The sequence below is a fragment of the Coregonus clupeaformis genome, chromosome 17, assembly GCF_020615455.1.
Source record: "Coregonus clupeaformis isolate EN_2021a chromosome 17, ASM2061545v1, whole genome shotgun sequence".
In the NCBI taxonomy this organism is placed as follows: Eukaryota; Metazoa; Chordata; class Actinopteri; order Salmoniformes; family Salmonidae; genus Coregonus; species Coregonus clupeaformis.
The window spans coordinates 71,244,890-71,262,428 of record NC_059208.1 but is presented as its reverse complement, the minus strand read 5'-3'; the positions used below and the strand labels follow the sequence as shown (position 1 = coordinate 71,262,428).

The window sequence follows — 17,539 nt, the reverse complement described above, 5'->3', positions numbered from 1 at the left end:
ATAAAATGGCAGTGCATGGCAAAATTGTACAGATGTAGGATTGTAGGTGCGGCCTAGCCCCCGAAGTGACTCTTTACACTGTATGCAAAGATTTCCTTTGTGTTGTCTTAAGAATTCAGCCTTGTCTGTGTTGCTCTCCACATCCCCCATTCTATCACACCTCTGTGAAACAGGTTCCATTGTCTTTATATCCTGCGGGTCTGATATCTGATTGGAAGTTAACTCAACAGTAATGCTATTGGTCAACAACTCAGATTTTGAATCCAAACAAGTCAGATTCTCTTTGTTCCTGACCTGCGTTGGTGAAATATACACTGTCGTTCTATCTCTGTCTCCCCCAAGAGCTACGGGACATGGCACAAGTCATGACGTCTCTCTCATTCCCTGTCTGATCATGCGTAGAATAATGCCTTGTAATTTAAGCTTATGCCTTGTATAATTGAATCATTTATTTTACAATGATGTTACGTATTTTTGCCTTTGACAACTCAGACCTTTCTTGATAGCCTATTACTGTAACTCAACTATAGTTTCTTGCATTTTGCTAAATAATCTTTATGGAGTCAGAAAAACATTTTAATAGGCTAATTACATAGTCTTGTCACGTGAGGTATATATTATCTAGCCTATATGATAAGTATTACTTCACTACAGGATTTTAATTTGATCACACTTTTGTTGCTGATATTTGCCTGTGCTGCAATGCAGATGAGTGATTTACATAAATTCACAGAAAACCCGTATTCCACTTTACATGTAGCCTAATTTTGACCAGCGATCAAGCAACATGGTGGATTAAACGTTAAAATCCTGTTTCTGCAGGATTCTTTTGCTGCGACAATACAGGTCTAATTAAGATCCTACATCTGTAGTTACTGTAGAAGAACTCCAGGTGGAATTTATTCCTGCCTTTTTGAAGGAGACAAAAAGCACCCAAAAGCATAAAATTGTTGACCAGACGTAGAGATATTACATTAATTAAATTCATTACCTCCTCACGCTCAACAAATGGGTCAAGGCAAGTGTAAGGTCCATAAAATAGTGTTTGAATTGTATATGGAGACGCAGGGTTGGGGGAGTAACTACATGAGGAGTAACTAAACCTTAACCCTTACTTTAACCATTCGGAGTTAATGCCTAACCTTAAGAATTTGGAGTTAATGCCTAAACTTAGATTACTTTACTGAGTTTGGGTAATCCAAAAATTACGTTATTGATTATAATTTTGGATAGGTAACTGTAACAGATTACATTTAGAAAGTAACTGTTACATGTTTACTTCTTGGATTACATTTAAATGCAGAAACGATGATTGCGAAAAAAATATATCAACTCCTTTCTGTTTTCTCAATGACATTCAATTCAGCATTGGAAAAAATGAACGCAAGTGTAAGTTTGTTCCACACGAGTGAGTCTGACCAGAAGTCTGAGACCACTATGATGACACACCAAATGTGTTTGATGGATCCTTTTTGTCTTCTAATGCCTCTTCAAGGAATAATCCACTCAAACTACATTTGGGTATTTTCTTCATTAGTTCACTGTTAATACAGTGATGTGGCAAGTTACACTTTGCTTCTTGAAAATCCTATATCTTGAACAGGTAGTTCACCCGTGATACAAGTCAGTATTCAACATCCATCCATGTCTGAGGATGTCGGGAGATGACGTGGAAACCAGCCACTAGGGGCAACAGTGAGCGCTGTTACCATCAAGTAGGCTTTGGTTTTGCTAGGGTGTTGTGAACGGGGATGGTGGATGGGCGTCTGCCTCTGGTTCCAAAGATTGCATGTTTGAATCCAGTGATAGAAAGTTGTTTTTGTCAGCATCTGCCTCTGGTTCCAAAGGTTGCATGTTCGAATCCAGCGATAGAAAGTTGTTTTTGAAATGTTTGTTTTAAGCCTATCCCAAACCTTAACCATTACCTTAACCATTTGGAGTTAATGCCTAAACTTAGATTACTTTACTGAGTTTGGGTAATCCAAAAGTTACTTTACTGATTTATAATTTTGGATAGGTAACTAGTAACTGTAACAGATGACATTTAGAAAGTAACCTACCCAACCCTGTAGACGAACGACTTTGTTTAAAGTTAGTCACAGTTATGGACACTGTTGCAAAAACATGTTATCTGTGTGACCTATAAGATATCGGAGGAGAGAGGCCATATTCTTTAGGTCAGTGAGTTCTGATGACGGAAGTAGCCCTTGATGACTCAGCAGCGGCCATCTTGATCTCCTCCTACTCGCCCACTGGTGCTAAACACTATTGATCTCCAGTGGATGGAGAAATCCTCCATGCTACTGGTATTGATTGCCAAAGTTATGGGTCGAAATGCACTCACCCGAAGACTTGAGCCTTACTTTGTCTGTTGTGTGAGCGTGTTTATGCATGTTTGCGAGTGTATGTACTGCTCTGATGAGGACGTACAGTATGTCACCATGCATGTGTGCAGGATTGTGCGTTGATGTGTGCACCGTGTGCAGAGCTCTCAATATGATTTTTGTGTCCGCGTGTGTGTGTCGCCTCACAGGAAGAAGACAGAGCGCAGTTTAAAGTTCTTCACTGATCTCATGGCCAAAGAGCACATGCCCACCATGATCAACCCCAAGCCCTGTGGCCACCTCTGCTGCTGTGTCATCAAAGGCTGTGAGCAGGTTGGACACCCGGAAAACCATCACATTTATTAGGCTGGACCTTTAGGGATGTGCAAATTAAACTACTGTGCAATGTTATGTAAAGTATAATCTGTCATTGTATTTCAGGAAGAGGCAGTGAGCTTCTATACTAAGCGGGAGGCCAAACTGAAGGAGGAGTACAGAAAGGAGAAAGAGAAGGTGAACACCAAACCTCTTGGCATGGCGTTCGTCACTTTCCAGAATGAGGCCATGACTGCAATGTGAGTCGATCTCAACATAATTTGATGTTTGTGTGTTGTATGTGTTTGTTTGTGCATGCATGCTCTGCTATATGTGATCAGGATGGTCTTTCAAAACGTCTCAGTAGATCAGTGCCATCACCAAATGCCAAATTTAATAAAAGCTTGTTTAGCCTACTCAATTTCTTTGCCATTTACCACTTTTCACAGAATCCTAAAGGACTTCAATGCCTGCCAATGCCATGGCTGCACATGCCGCCAAGAGCCCAGGTCATCCCAGTTCAGTGAAAGTCTCCACATCTACAACTGGAGTGTGAGCTATGCTCCTGATCCTCAGAACGTGCGTTGGTAAGAGACAGTGTCCTGCACAGGGTGGGCCAGCAATAGAATTTAGAATATAATTAGAATAATACTCATTCTATTTCTATGCGGCCAGCACCAACTATGATGTTGAGGTAGAACAAAGGGGGGCGGCAAGAAAGGCAAAAAGAGACTATCATCCTTTAGAAGTGCTGAGTAATCCTTTCTGCATGAGCAACTGCACTCCACGCCTTTGCACTCAAGGACAAAATGTGGCTATGGGCAGAGATGGAAAGAGGGGATGGGGTTATGACGGGTATTTGTCCAAAACGTATTAATGATCCTCAGCCCCACTTGACCTCCAGTCAGCTCTTTACCTGACATCGTCATATTTCATCCAAGTTGCTATTTCCAAAGCATATCTCTGCTATTTCTGTTTAAAAAATGCTGCATAGCAAATCCAGAGCTCCAATCACAACACATACTGTATTTTCTGTAAAGATGCAAACGTAGGCCAATCTTTGCTAAAAATTTATTTTATTTATTTAACAGAAATTAAAAGTTGCACACCCTCAATAACCCTGCCTGCCCTGTTTGATTTTGACGATGGATGCGATGGGTGCAGATTGGGTCGCCAGCGGTGGTCCCTCGCAGTCTAGACACAGCTCGGTGGTAGTATTTGGTCTGTGATCCACTCCAAACTCTCTCAATGCATAAATCATTAATCGAAATTGTGTCAATATGGCAAGAAAATATTGTCCTTTCACATAATCATACCACAAGGTAGCTACTCTACCTGCTTCATTCATGACGAGAAAACTAACTGGAACAAGCTAGCTAGCTAGCCAAGTAATACAAAATCTGCCTAAACGTTTTAAAACGTTAGCTGTCACCTTGAGGCTTGATAGGGGGTAAAAATGTTTTTCCCTGAAGGGAAGGCAATTTTGTTATTTGTTAGCTTGCTAGGCTACCAGTTAGCTTTTACCCGCCTATCAAGCCTAGCTTGCTACTGCTGCTGGACAAATTTAGCTAACGTTCTTGATTCTAGTTACTAAGATAACTAAAACATCCCTAAATTAGCTACTCACTTTAGCGTTAACTTCTTTGAGGTATTTTCTGAACAGCTTCTCACTTCTTTGTTTATCAAGTTGTCAGTTTGACCACACACGGTTTACACACTCATTTGTTGCGCCCAAATTCAAAAATTACAGTTGGAACTCCACAGCAGAAAATACGTGATTCTTGTTGCAAGGCTACCAGTTACAGTGCTTTTAGTTTGCGGTTTGTGCGTGCCTTTATCCAGAGGCAATATCAAAATTATAGCTAGTGTCTGAAATAATTATATGGTTTAATATTTGTCAAATTATTGAGCATGTCCTCAAATAAGCATAAAAAATGTTCCTTATTTAGCATATCAAAATGCATATCAAGATCCTGATATGGACCTCAGTCAAGAGCATATGCATTGTATGTGCTGAGACAAAATACTTTGTAGGTCTACTGTCAATATTTGTCATCATATAGAGAAAATAAGATGTCCACATAGGCCTATCTCAGGATATCTAATGAGTCAATATCCTGCCATACCATTTATGATATCCAGAGGCAATCCAAAAATGATTTGTGCATGAAAAAAATATATATTTCATATTTGTCCAATTATTTAGCGTGTGCTGAAAACTTAGAAATGCATCAGAAATCATGCTTTAGCATATGAAGATCCGGATATGGACCTCAGCCAAGAGAAGCATATCTGGAATCAATATAGCTTCATATCTTGAATGTGCTGAGAAAACAGATATGCAATGTATACAGTCAGTATTTGTCAACACGAAGAGAGAAAATAGGATGTCACATATCTCAGGATATTGAATGAGTCCATAGAAAATGTCCATGTGTGATATGCGGAGTAATCCCAATATCATATGTCTAAAAGCCTTATCTGGATTCAGACTTTTTCAGGATATGGGGCATATCCACAAAACTCAAAATATGCATGGGAAATGGTCTGTATTATCTAGAATGTAAAGAGATCCCCTGATATGGACCGTTTATGCCCAGTGCATTGGCTACGGAGAGCGTGATCACACAGTCATCCGAAACAGCTGGATCTCTCATGCATGGTTCAGTGTTGCTTCCCTCAAAGAGAGGATAGAAGGCATTTCACTAGACTGGTAGGCTCGCATCACTGGGCAGCTCGTGGCTTGGTTTCCCTTTGTAATCCTTGATAGTATGCAAGCCCTACCACATCCGACGAGCATCCGAGCCATGGTAGTAGGATTCGATCTTAGTCCTGTATTCACACTTTGCCTGTTTGATTGTTCTTCGGAGGGCGTAGCGGGATTTCTTATAAACGTCTGGATTAGTGTCCCGCTCCTTGAAAGCGGCAGCTCTAGCCTTTAGCTCAGTGTGGATGTTGGCTGTAATCCATGGCTTCTGATTGGGATATGTACGTATGGTCACTCTGAGGACCAGAGGAGGCTGGTGGGAGGAGCTAAAGGAGGACAGGCTCCTTGTAATTGCTGGAATGGAATAAATGGAACGGTATCAAACATAATTTAATTCCAGCCATTACAATGAGCCTGCCCTCCTATAGCTCCTCCCACCAGCCTCCACTGGTGAGGACGTTGTCGTAGATGCACTTATTAATGAAGCCGGTGCTGTGGTAAACTCTTCAATGCCATCGAATGAATCCCGGAACATATTCCAGTGTGTGCTAGTGAAACAGTCCTCTAGCTTAGCATCCGCTTCATCAGACCACTTCCTGATTTAAGTTTTTGCTTGTAAGCATGAATCAGGAGGATAGAGTTTTGGTCAGATTTGCCAAATGGAGGGTGAGGGAGAGTTTTGTATGTGTCTCTGTGTGTGGAGTAAAGGTGATCTAGAGATTTTTTTCGCCTCTAGTTGCACCGGTGACATGCTGGTAGAAATGAGGTAAGACTGATTTCTGTTTTCCTGCATTAAAATCACTGGCCACTAGGGGCGCCGCCTCTGGATGAGCATTTTCTTGTTTGCTTATGGCCTTATACAGCTTGCTTGTTGAGTGTGGTTTTAGTGTAAGCCAGCATCGGTTTGTGGAGGTAAATAGACAGCCACGAAAAATATAGATTAAAACTCTCTTGATACATTTTATGGTCTACAGTTTATCATGAGGTATTCTCGCTTAAGCGAGCAGAACCTCGACTTCCTTAATATTAGATATCGCGCATCAAAGACCTGCACACCACCCCCCTTGAGTTTACCCAACGCTGCAGTTATGTCCTGCTGATGTATAGAAAAACTAGCTAGATTTATATTTTCCATGTCCTTGTTCAGCCATGATTCGGAGAAACATAGGATATTCGATTTCTTCAAATCATGTTGATAGGATAGTCTCGAACGGAGCTCATCCAGTTTATTCTCCAGTGATTGCACATTCGCCAATAGAACGGAGGGTAGAGGTGGTTTATCCACTCGCTGACATAGTCTCGTCAGGTATCCCACACGCAAGCCTCTATAACACCGCCTCTATCGTTTTTCGAATGTCGGGGGTTTGGGCCTGGTCCGGGATGAGCAGTATGTCCTTCGCCACCAACTCATTGAAGTAGAAATCCTCCTCCAAATCGATGATTGTTGTTCTGATATCCAGAAGCTCTTTTCGGTCATAGGAAACCATGGCGGTAACATTATGTAAAAAAAATAAGTGAAGATCAGCAAAAATAATAGCACAATTGGTCAGGGACCGTAAAACAGAATAGTAGTATGTGTGTGTGTACACGGGTGTGGTGTTACCTCGTTCACTGAATTTTGGTCAATAGATTTGATATCAACAAATCTTTGGATTTTGACATCTTTTAAGTGATGAACACCAACACTAGTGTGGTCTATTTTTCTTATTTATATTACCTTAGCAGAAGGTATTGTATTAAGTCTAATATGAAGGTAACACTTTAATGTGCATGTTGGGATGACTTGTTTAAATGATGGATGGTTTACAAATGATCTCTGTGTATGTCAACTTCTGTCTGACAGGGAGCACTTATCGTTGGGGGGGATTTCCTGGTGGATTCGCTGCTTCATCATCAACTGCATCCTTTTCCTCCTGCTCTTCTTTCTCACTACACCCGCCATCATTATCTCCACGATGGACAAGTTTAACGTCACCAAGCCTGTGGAGTATCTCAATGTAAGAAAATCTTCGATATCCCCCAATGTATTTCACTACATATCAAAGGTTTTGTCGTGGCCTGGTTGGTCTAGCAGTATCGCATGGGTTCGAATCCGGCTTACTGCCCTTTGATACAACCTTTCTCTATCTTTCCCCACTGTCATTCCCACTATCTGTTAAATACAAATCTGAAAAGACCTTTAAATTATGTATTTAAAAAAAGGCTTTGTCAACTGAAACGTCTCAAATTGATTCTACATTGACATAATGAAATAAAATTATCCACTGTGAAATTGCTTGTAAGCCCTTGTACAGGGCTATTTATTCTAGTCTAGAGAGCCATATCACTGCTGGCTTTCTTTTCTACCTGTTCATTAATTGAATGTCACTGATTGACCAGAGTTCATCTGGATTGTGTTTATTAGGGCAGTGGTTCTTAAACCTCTCCTTGGGGACCCCCAGCCATTCCATGTACAGTGAGGGAAAAAAGTATTTGATCCCCTGCTGATTTTGTACGTTTGCCCACTGACAAAGAAATGATCAGTCTATAATTGTAATGGTAGGTTTATTTGAACAGTGAGAGACAGAATAACAACAAAAAAATCCAGAAAAACGCATGTCAAAAATGTTATAAATTGATTTGCATTTTAATTAGGGAAATAAGTATTTGACCCCCTCTCAATCAGAAAGATTTCTGTCTCCCAGGTGTCTTTTATACAGGTAACGAGCTGAGATTAGGAGCACACTCTTAAAGGGAGTGCTCCTAATCTCAGCTTGTTACCTGTATAAAAGACACCTGTACACAGAAGCAATCAATCAATCAGATTCCAAACTCTCCACCATGGCCAAGACCAAAGAGCTCTCCAAGGATGTCAGGGACAAGATTGTAGATCTACACAAGGCTGGAATGGGCTACAAGACCATCGCCAATCAGCTTGGTGATAAGGTGACAACAGTTGGTGCGATTATTCGCAAATGGAAGAAACACAAAATAACTGTAAATCTCCCTCGGCCTGGGGCTCAGTGCAAGATCTCACCTCGTGAAGTTGCAATGATCATGAGAACGGTGAGGAATCAGCCCAGAACTACACGGGAGGATCTTGTCAATGATCTCAAGGCAGCTGGGACCATAGTCACCAAGAAAACAATTGGTAACACACTACGCCGTGAAGGACTGAAATCCTGCAGCGCCCGCAAGATCCCCCTGCTCAAGAAAGCACATATACATGCCCGTCTGAAGTTTGCCAATGAACATCTGAATGATTCAGAGGAGAACTGGGTGAAAGTGTTGTGGTCAGATGAGACCAAAATGGAGCTCTTTGGCATCAACTCAACTCGCCGTGTTCGGAGGAGGAGGAATGCTGCCTATGACCCCAAGAACACCATCCCCACCGTCAAACATGGAGGTGGAAACATTATGCTTTGGGGGGTGTTTTTCCTGCTAAGGGGACAGTACAACTTCACCGTATCAAAGGGACGATGGACGCGGCCATGTACCTTCAAATCTTCGGTGAGAACCTCCTTCCCTCAGCCAGGGCATTGAAAATGGGTCATGGATGGGTATTCCAGCATGACAATGACCCAAAACAAATCTGTGGAGGGAGCTGAAGGTTCGAGTTGCCAAACGTCAGGCTCGAAACCTTAATGACTTGGAGAAGATCTGCAAAGAGGAGTGGGACAAAATCCCTCCTGAGATGTGTGCAAACCTGGTGGCCAACTACAAGAAACATCTGACCACTGTGATTGCCAACAAGGGTTTTGCCACCAAGTACTAAGTCATGTTTTGCAGAGTGGTCAAATACTTATTTCCCTCATTAAAATGCAAATAAATTAATAGCATTTTTGACATGTGTTTTTTAGATTTTTATTTATTTATTCTGTCTCTCACTGTTCAAATAAACCTACCATTAAAATCATAGACTGATCATTTCTTTGTCAGTGGGCAAACGTACAAAATCAGCAGGGGATCAAATACTTTTTTCCCTCACTGTATTTGATATATTGCAGAGCTAGCCAACCTGATTCAACTTGCCAACTAATCATCAAGCCTTTGACTAGGTAATTTAGTTGAGAGCTAGTTCAGGGCTACAACAAGATTGTGAAACGTCTGGGGATTCCCGAGGAGAGGTTTGAAAAACACTGTTAGGGTAGACCACAAAATAACGTTTTAAAAGGTTTTGCAACGGAAAATGAAAAATTACCATTGTTATTGGTGAATTCCAGGTAGTCCCTTTCCATTTCATTTCCTTCCCTTAATGAACAGAACCCTGCTTTCCCAGGTCTGATTCAGTCCTTGATTAGAGGGTAAGAATCAAAACCAGCAATGCTTCTGACGTAATTTAATAGTCATACCCTGCCCTGCCTTAGTACTTTGCTCAGTGAGAAAGGAGTCATTGTTCTTAGCATGGTGTTATAAATTGCAGTTGGACAGAATCTAAAGCTTTTTGGTACAGTGCTGAATCTGAGGGCCTTTGAGGAGCAAGGCTTTGTTGACTATTGAGGAAGTGTCTGTCTTCTGTTCCCTCCTGTCCTTTTTCTCCAGAACCCCATCGTCACCCAGTTCTTCCCCACTTTGCTCCTGTGGGCTTTCTCTGCCCTGCTGCCCACCATCGTCTACTACTCTGCTTTCTTCGAGAAACACTGGACGAGGTACTGTTCACTTTCCTATCGTTAGCTATATGCTTTGCAAGTTGCACCGAGGGTTAGGCCATACTGGTCCTAGGGATTTTCCAGGTCCAAATGAGTTGCTGATTTGGTTTAAAGAACAGAAATCAGCACGAACAGCGGAGACTGGGGTTGCTCTTCCCTGAGTTATGAGAATTATCAATCAATCAGATGTATTTTATAAAGCCCTTTTACATCAGCAAAGTGCTTTACATATACTCAGCTTAAAACCCCAAAGAGCAAGCAATGCAGAGGCAGAAGCACAGTGGCTAGGAAAAACTCCCTAGAAGGCAGGAACCGAGGAAAAAAACCTAGAGGAACCAGGTTCTGAGGGGTGGCCAGTCCTCTTCTGGCTGTACCGGGTAGAAATTTAATGGCCCAGTGCACTCAATAACGTGATTTTCCTGTGTTTTATTTATATTTCCACACTACGAGGTTGGAATAATACTGTGAAATTGTGAAAATGATGATAATGCCCTTTTAGTGTAAGAGCTGTTTTAAAAAGACCGCCTGAAATTTCTGCCTGTTTTGGTGAGATGGAGTTTTGGCCTGCCTGGTGACATCACCAGGCAGCAGAGTTGTGGACTCGAGTCACATGACATGGAATCGAGTCTGACTCTAGTCAAAAATTTGATGACTTGAGACTCGACTTGATAGAAAGTAAAATATCTTGAGACTTGAGTTGGAGCCTCAAGACGGGACTCGACTTTGACTTGAGAGATGACTTGAAATTATCTGGCCAGGTTTTGTAATGTTTTATCACTCATTTTGTGGCACAGAGTCTGTGTGGATTACTCGCCACACTGAAACAGTAGCCTCAGCATCTCCCTTGCTATTTTTTTTTTGCAAGAGATTGACTAGTAAAACACACACTGCCCTCTGATTGGACCAGAAAACACTCAATCAACACAGGTTGGGTGAGCTAGCAATCTGCAACAATTACTAGCACAGGCCTACTGGTCTTTTGGTTTGTCAAAATTGATTGAAATGTATAATTTACTTATGAAGCTTGCATTTGGAATTTGTTTTTTAAATGAATTATTAGGCTACAGTGGTGAAGGTGCACCATAGGCGCATATCTCCACTTGTGCTCTCCAAACTCCTGCCAGTAGAGAGTGCTTTGTGCTCTTGTTGAAATGTTTGCTTTTGCTTTCAAACGTTTAAATGCATATGTGGAAAATATATATTCCATGTAATCCTACAATAATTCATTAATTCATCATTCCAATCCCGTAACATTTATTGCAGCACTTAGACATTTCTGTTTCATGTTTGATACGATACATTTTCATTTACCATTTCTTACCCTTTGAGTGGACTCGCGCAATGTTTATTGTGCACATGAATGTTTGCAAGACTCATGAGGTAGAAGTGCTGTTTATTTAATTCAATGTATGATTTCCTTTGTTCATATTTCCCAGGTTATGTCAGACTATGTTTCTGTCATTTTTGTTGTGTGTAATAGGAGCACACGCCTCGGTGAGCATAGAAATAGGCTACGTGGCCTGCACCCCAAGCTTTGGAGTCAACGTTGAATAAGAGAAAATGATTGTTCCATGCAGGCACGTGCACATAGGGCTCTACCTGTGTAGAGCACATGCCCCTTTGCCCTTCCAGTCTCCAAAGTGCCTTTTTCGGTGGCAGGCTTTCCATCTGATCCTGCAGCCTCTGCTACAAGTAAGCCGTATAATTTAGCTTGCTCTGTCTGGACTCCAGAGTAAGTAAGTAGCCTGCCACGAGCTTGTGAGAGCCGTAACGGCTCATAGGGCAGGAGCCGATCTCCTGTTTCTGTAGCGTGAGGCAGCTTGATGTACAAGTACACCCCCTGGACAGGACGCTAGTCTATCACAGGGCCTTACCTCAAATCTACATTATCTCCTTTAAACTGCCAAGCAGACGCATCATATCCCGTTATTACAGTCTTTGGTATGACACAACCTTCCAATCTCAGGGCGGACACTCTAACCACAAGGCCACTGCGTAGACTTCAGAGTAGTGACATGATATATCCCTAGTTGATATTGGCTACTAAAATGAATTACCTTCAGATCCACATGCATGTGTAAAGAGCAGTTTATGCATCACCGTTTATGGCTGTAATGACAGGCTACACTTGCGGAGCGATTGTGGACGAATGTTTACGTGTGCACACATGCATGTGCGTGCGCGGGGGGTTGCAAGTTTTGTACCACTCCTTTTTGGGGGTCGCGGGTCAAAAAGTTTGAAAACCACTGGGATGTGCCATCAAACAGTTGGGTTGGTTATAGTAATGGTAGGCTACAGTATTTCTTACAATCTATTTTGACTGGAATTGTGTCGGTAATTGTTAATAGTGCAGTATTTATTCCAGTTCAAAATAGTTTAGCAAAATACTCTACTCATCAGATTGTTCTGCTTTCCCCTCATCTTGTAATAATTGCTCAACAAGTTTGTTACCGCGGATAAGCTATTTTTGTTTCTTTTTGACCATTTTCATTTAAAACAATCACAGTAAGGTACTTAATTGTTACCCAGAAATTATTTGATATTGAGATAAAAACGTCTGCATTGGACCTTTAAGAGTACATGTGGCCATTAAGGTTATGTTCTGAGAGATCTTTAATTCCAACAGCTCTTTGTGCAGATGTGATGTTGACAATGGGGAATAACCTAAATATATGGGAGGGGTTTCTTTCAGTTGACCTATATAATTTCCACTCAATTTGTTCTTGATTTTGGGTTTTCTAATGATCACACACACTTCAATTAGTATAATTGTAGAGATGAGGACAACTACTCTGATGATTACCGATGGCTTTCTGGCACCAGCGTCTGCCGGTGCATCACCCAAGTGGATACTACAAATTAGTAGTGAAGAGGAGTAGCTAGCCAGCTACCTACAGAGTCCATAAGGAGAGGCTGAGGACGTCGGGGACAGCGAGGTGTGCTGATGGCTGCGGACCTGTCTCTGACTCTGATATGACCACCGAGCTCCCTGACTGTGACCAAGATGCTCCCTCCTCCCTCCACCGCTCAGACCGTTCTACCTCCCTTCATGCCTCAACTCCCAGACGTTTTGATTTTGTTCAATTTGTTGTATCTCATTTTATTAATTTAAATGTGTTTCTTGTATGTGTTACTGTAATTCAGCTTTTAACTGCCATAGTACACATGAAACTAAATGAAATAAACCATTATCATCATGTAAGTGATGTAATGCTCCTTCAGTCCTTTTCTCTATGTTTTTTCATGGGCAGGTCGGGTGAGAACCGGACCACCATGCACAAGTGCTACACCTTCCTCATCTTCATGGTCCTCTTGCTGCCTTCACTGGGTCTTAGCAGGTACCTGTTAAATTATGTACTATCTATGTTTTAAAGGCACAAAACATTGGTTATTTCAACTAAGGGAATATACCCCTTCAATTTTTTTTATTATATCCCTTATGAAACCCCTTAGACATGCTCTGGAACTTTGGCATCTACTAAGTATTTTTTAAACCTACATACTTTGGGCTGGATGTGTCAATGTGTAGTTCATGCATAATCTATGAGCAGAATTACTGTCTTCCCTCAATTAGCCACGAAATCCCTAGTTTGAAAGCGACTGTTTTTCTGGAAGCTGTGCTGCGCCATTTTCCCTAGATTTTCCCCCATGTCGGCCAGCCCCCTAGCAATTTGAGTTTTGCCAATGAGCTTCAGCCCCTCTCCATTTGAGTGACAGCTAGCAAGATGCACACATAGCAGAGCAAAAGAGAGCGCAATGACATGGTGCACATATCTGCACATATGTGACGTAGTACACCATTTTTGGGGGCCACTTTTGGCTCGTGAGCGCTACTTTCAGAACTACTGGCTAAAAAGTATACAAAAGTCCCATAGAATCTCATTAATAACCCCAAAACCTAAGCTGTTGCTATATTTCTTATGCCATTATAGAAGACTTTGAAATATACCTGTACATGAAATGGTAAATGTAGAGGCAAATCTTATAGCTGGCACCTGGAAAGAGAAGAGGTTTAGCCATAGAAATCAGCAGGTGAAATACAGGAGTTTTCCTTGGCCCTAGGTAGGAAGTTACATTGCCTGGCTGTGCAAGTCCACCTTGGCCCAAATGCCTTGTAGAGATCGGTCTTGCTCTGTTTTTGCCAAATTACTTTATCGAATAAATGGGACATGAATAATCAACCAATGTCTGCCTACAGATTTCGACCAAATTATGACCCCAGAAAAGCTAATTTGATTTCATTTTTTTGGTTGCTTTTAATACAGTTTGGATGTCTTCTTCCGCTGGTTGTTTGATAAGAAATTCCTTGCTGACGCCACTGTCAGATTTGAGTAAGTATTTATATTTTTATAAAAGAGGAATGTAATTAAGATCCAGTCCTGTTACAGCTGGTTATTTGCCTGGTATTATGGGGGAAATATCTAGTACGTCCTGGCACTGTACTTTCAACACAATTGCTAACCACCTGGTACATTAAGGCACATAAGTGTTTGTCTCAATGAAACCAAAGCATAATTACTGTGTGATTTGTCAGGCCATTACTAGTAAATACCAGTACTATGGTAAATGCTATCTAATCGCACTGGTGGTGCCTCCCCCCGTTTAAGGTGTGTCTTCCTCCCTGACAACGGAGCCTTCTTTGTCAACTATGTCATCGCCTCAGCATTTATCGGTAACGCCATGGACCTGCTGCGGATTCCAGGCTTGCTCATGTATATGATCAGACTGTCCCTGGCCCGTTCCTCTGCAGAGAGGCGTAACGTAAAGAGGGTAAGAGTCCTTAAGGAATATATTGCTGCTGCTGTGCTCAAAGTTCAATTGACTTTTCAATGCTGAATGTTTCTGTGTCTACAGCATCAAGCATTTGAATTCCAGTTCGGAGCGGCCTACGCCTGGATGATGTGCGTCTTCACTGTAGTAATGACGTACAGCATCACCTGTCCAATCATCGTCCCCTTCGGTGAGTCAGCCCACCTCTCCCCAGAGAGGAAAAGGGGTAAGAGGGAGAGAAGGAGGAGAAAGTGAGAGACGGAGAACGGGAAGAGAGACTGGGGAGAGAGAGGACTACCTACTGGCAGTTCTTTGTATGAGTCAGAATGAATCACCAAGTAAATTAGGGAAAACTAAACACTGCATTACGGCAAGAACAGGCTTACCCACTCCTGGTGTGTACATACAGTATTAATATATCACTACTGTGCATCTCTTTGTAAAAGCACTGTATAGGTACAATATGCAATGTATCTTTACTAAGACATACAGTGCCTTCAGAAAGTATTCATACCCCTTGACTTATTCCACATTTTGTTGTTACAGCCTGAATTCAAAATGGATTAAACATCTGTTTTTTTGAATCCATCTACACATAATACCCTATAATGACAAAGTAAATACATGTTTTCAAAAAATTTATCAAATGTATTGGAAATGAAATACATAAATATCTAATTTACGTAAGTATTCACACCACTGAGTCAATACTTTGTAGAAGCACATTTGGCAGCGATTACAGCTGTGAGTCTTTCTGGGTAAGTCTCTAAGAGCTTTCCACACCTGGATTGTGCTACATTTGCCCATTATTATTTTCTAAATTCATCAAGCTCTGTCAAATTAGTTGTTGATCATTGTTAGACAAACATTTTCAGTTTTTGACATATATTTTCAAGTAGATTTAAGTCAAAACTGTAACTCGGCCGCTTAGGTAAATAACTCCAGTGTACATTTGGCCTTGTGTTTTAGGCTACTGTCTGGTGGAAAGCAGACTCAACCAGGTTTTCCTCTAGGATTTTGTGTCCATTTTCAGACTCACAAGTTGATAGTTACCCTGTGGATAATGCAGAGACAATCAGTGAAACAATTCCGCACAAGTTCAGGAACTAGCTAGCTAAATGATACAGAAGACTAACTTATATTGGCTGGGGTCTGTCCATAGGCAGTTGAGGCTCCAGACCAGAAGGCTCCACTGCAGGGAAAAATATGTTTATTTTGAGCTAGAAATAATCTAGCAAGCTAGCCATTTTTTGCTATATTGCTGTCAGAGAAACCCAGCCCTCACTACAAAGCTAGCTAGCAAGCAACACATTGCTTGGCAAGCAACATTTCACATTAACTAACTAGCTTTGGCAATTAAATTATAACACATACATGACATATTAACTCTTTAATATCCAAAATAATTATTAACTTGGCCAGCCACACTGCATGTTGTAGTGGCAAGCTAAAGGAGCTAACTAGCTGTGTTTGCTAGCTCAGTGAAAGTTCTTGCATGCAGTTGAAGAAAATATATTTTTCCTTTGTCACCCGCCAGGTGAAAAACGTATATTTTAAATCAATGTATGATTATATAATCAAATAAAATGTCATTATCCATGAGAAAGATTGTTGGTGCTGACAGCTGCTCTTCTCCTTCATCTGAAAAAATAAATACAATTGCAATGGCTGCGCTGTCAGTTGCAGGCAGGGCTGGGGGCAGGGCTCGGGAATGTTTCAAATTGTGATTGACAGCTCGGGATGAATATGTTCTAGGTTCATGTCTCGTTTCGAAATTAACATAGCTAATCTTACTATGTTTCATAAGTGACAAGTAGCCTCAATAGCGGCATTATTTATTTTCAACTTTTGCATGTAAACCCCACTTTGGGACCCTAATGCCAAGGTACCAGAGGTCAATAAACTCAGCATTACAATTCCCCATGATACATGTCGCACAAAAATACATTTAATTGACATATATTTACATACACTATATATACAAAAGTATGTGGACACCACTTCAAAATAGTGGATTAGTCTATTTCAGCCACACCTGTTGCTGACAGGTGTATAAAATCAAGCACACAGCCATGCAATCTCCATAGACAGACATTGGCAGTAGAATGGCCTTACTGAAGAGCTAAGTGACTTTCAACGTGGCACCGTCATAGGATGTCACCTTTCCAACAAGTCAGTTCGTCAAATTTCTGCCCTGCTAGAGCTGCCCCGGTCAACTGTAAGCGCTGTCTGTTATTGTGAAGTGGAAACGTCTAGGAGCAACAACGGCTCAGCCGCGAAGTGGTATGCCACACAAGCTCACAGAACGGGACCGCCAAGTGCTGAAGAGTGTAGCGTGTAAAAACAGTCTGTCCTCGATTGGAACACTCACTACCGAGATCCAAACTGCCTCTGGAAGCAAAGTCAGCACAATAACTGTTCGTCAGGAGCTTCATGAAATGGGTTTCCATGGCTGAGCAGCCACACACAAGCCTAAGATCACCATGCGCAATGCCAAGCGTCAGCTAGAGTGGTGTAAAGCTCGCCGCCATTGGACTCTGGAGCTGTGGAAACGCTGTTTTTCATTGTTCAGGCTAGGCCCCTTAGTTCCAGTGAAGGGGAATCTGAACGCTACAGCATACAATTACATTCTAGACGATTCTGTGCTTCCAACTTTGTGGCAACAGTTTGGGGAAGGCCCTTTCCTGTTTCAGCATGACAATGCCCCAGTGCACAAAGCGAGGTCCATACAGAAATGGTTTGTCGAGATCGGTGTGGAAGAACTTGACTGGCTTGCACAGAGCCCTGACCTCAAC

At 41.6% G+C, this 17,539-nt stretch overlaps 1 protein-coding gene across 3 annotated transcripts in view; it reads left to right on the top strand.

Annotated features, from left to right (window-relative positions):
* LOC121572325 (CSC1-like protein 2) overlaps nt 1–17,539 on the top strand; it is an 89,659-nt gene that overhangs the window by 62,298 nt on the left and 9,822 nt on the right. For all 3 annotated transcript variants that reach the window (XM_045226498.1, XM_045226497.1, XM_045226496.1), the window contains 9 exons: nt 2,534–2,657; nt 2,766–2,899; nt 3,089–3,226; nt 7,190–7,343; nt 9,868–9,974; nt 13,226–13,312; nt 14,240–14,305; nt 14,582–14,744; nt 14,829–14,934. In XM_045226498.1, the coding sequence (XP_045082433.1) occupies nt 2,534–2,657; nt 2,766–2,899; nt 3,089–3,226; nt 7,190–7,343; nt 9,868–9,974; nt 13,226–13,312; nt 14,240–14,305; nt 14,582–14,744; nt 14,829–14,934 (1,079 nt within the window). The remainder of the gene's footprint in view (nt 1–2,533; nt 2,658–2,765; nt 2,900–3,088; nt 3,227–7,189; nt 7,344–9,867; nt 9,975–13,225; nt 13,313–14,239; nt 14,306–14,581; nt 14,745–14,828; nt 14,935–17,539) is intronic.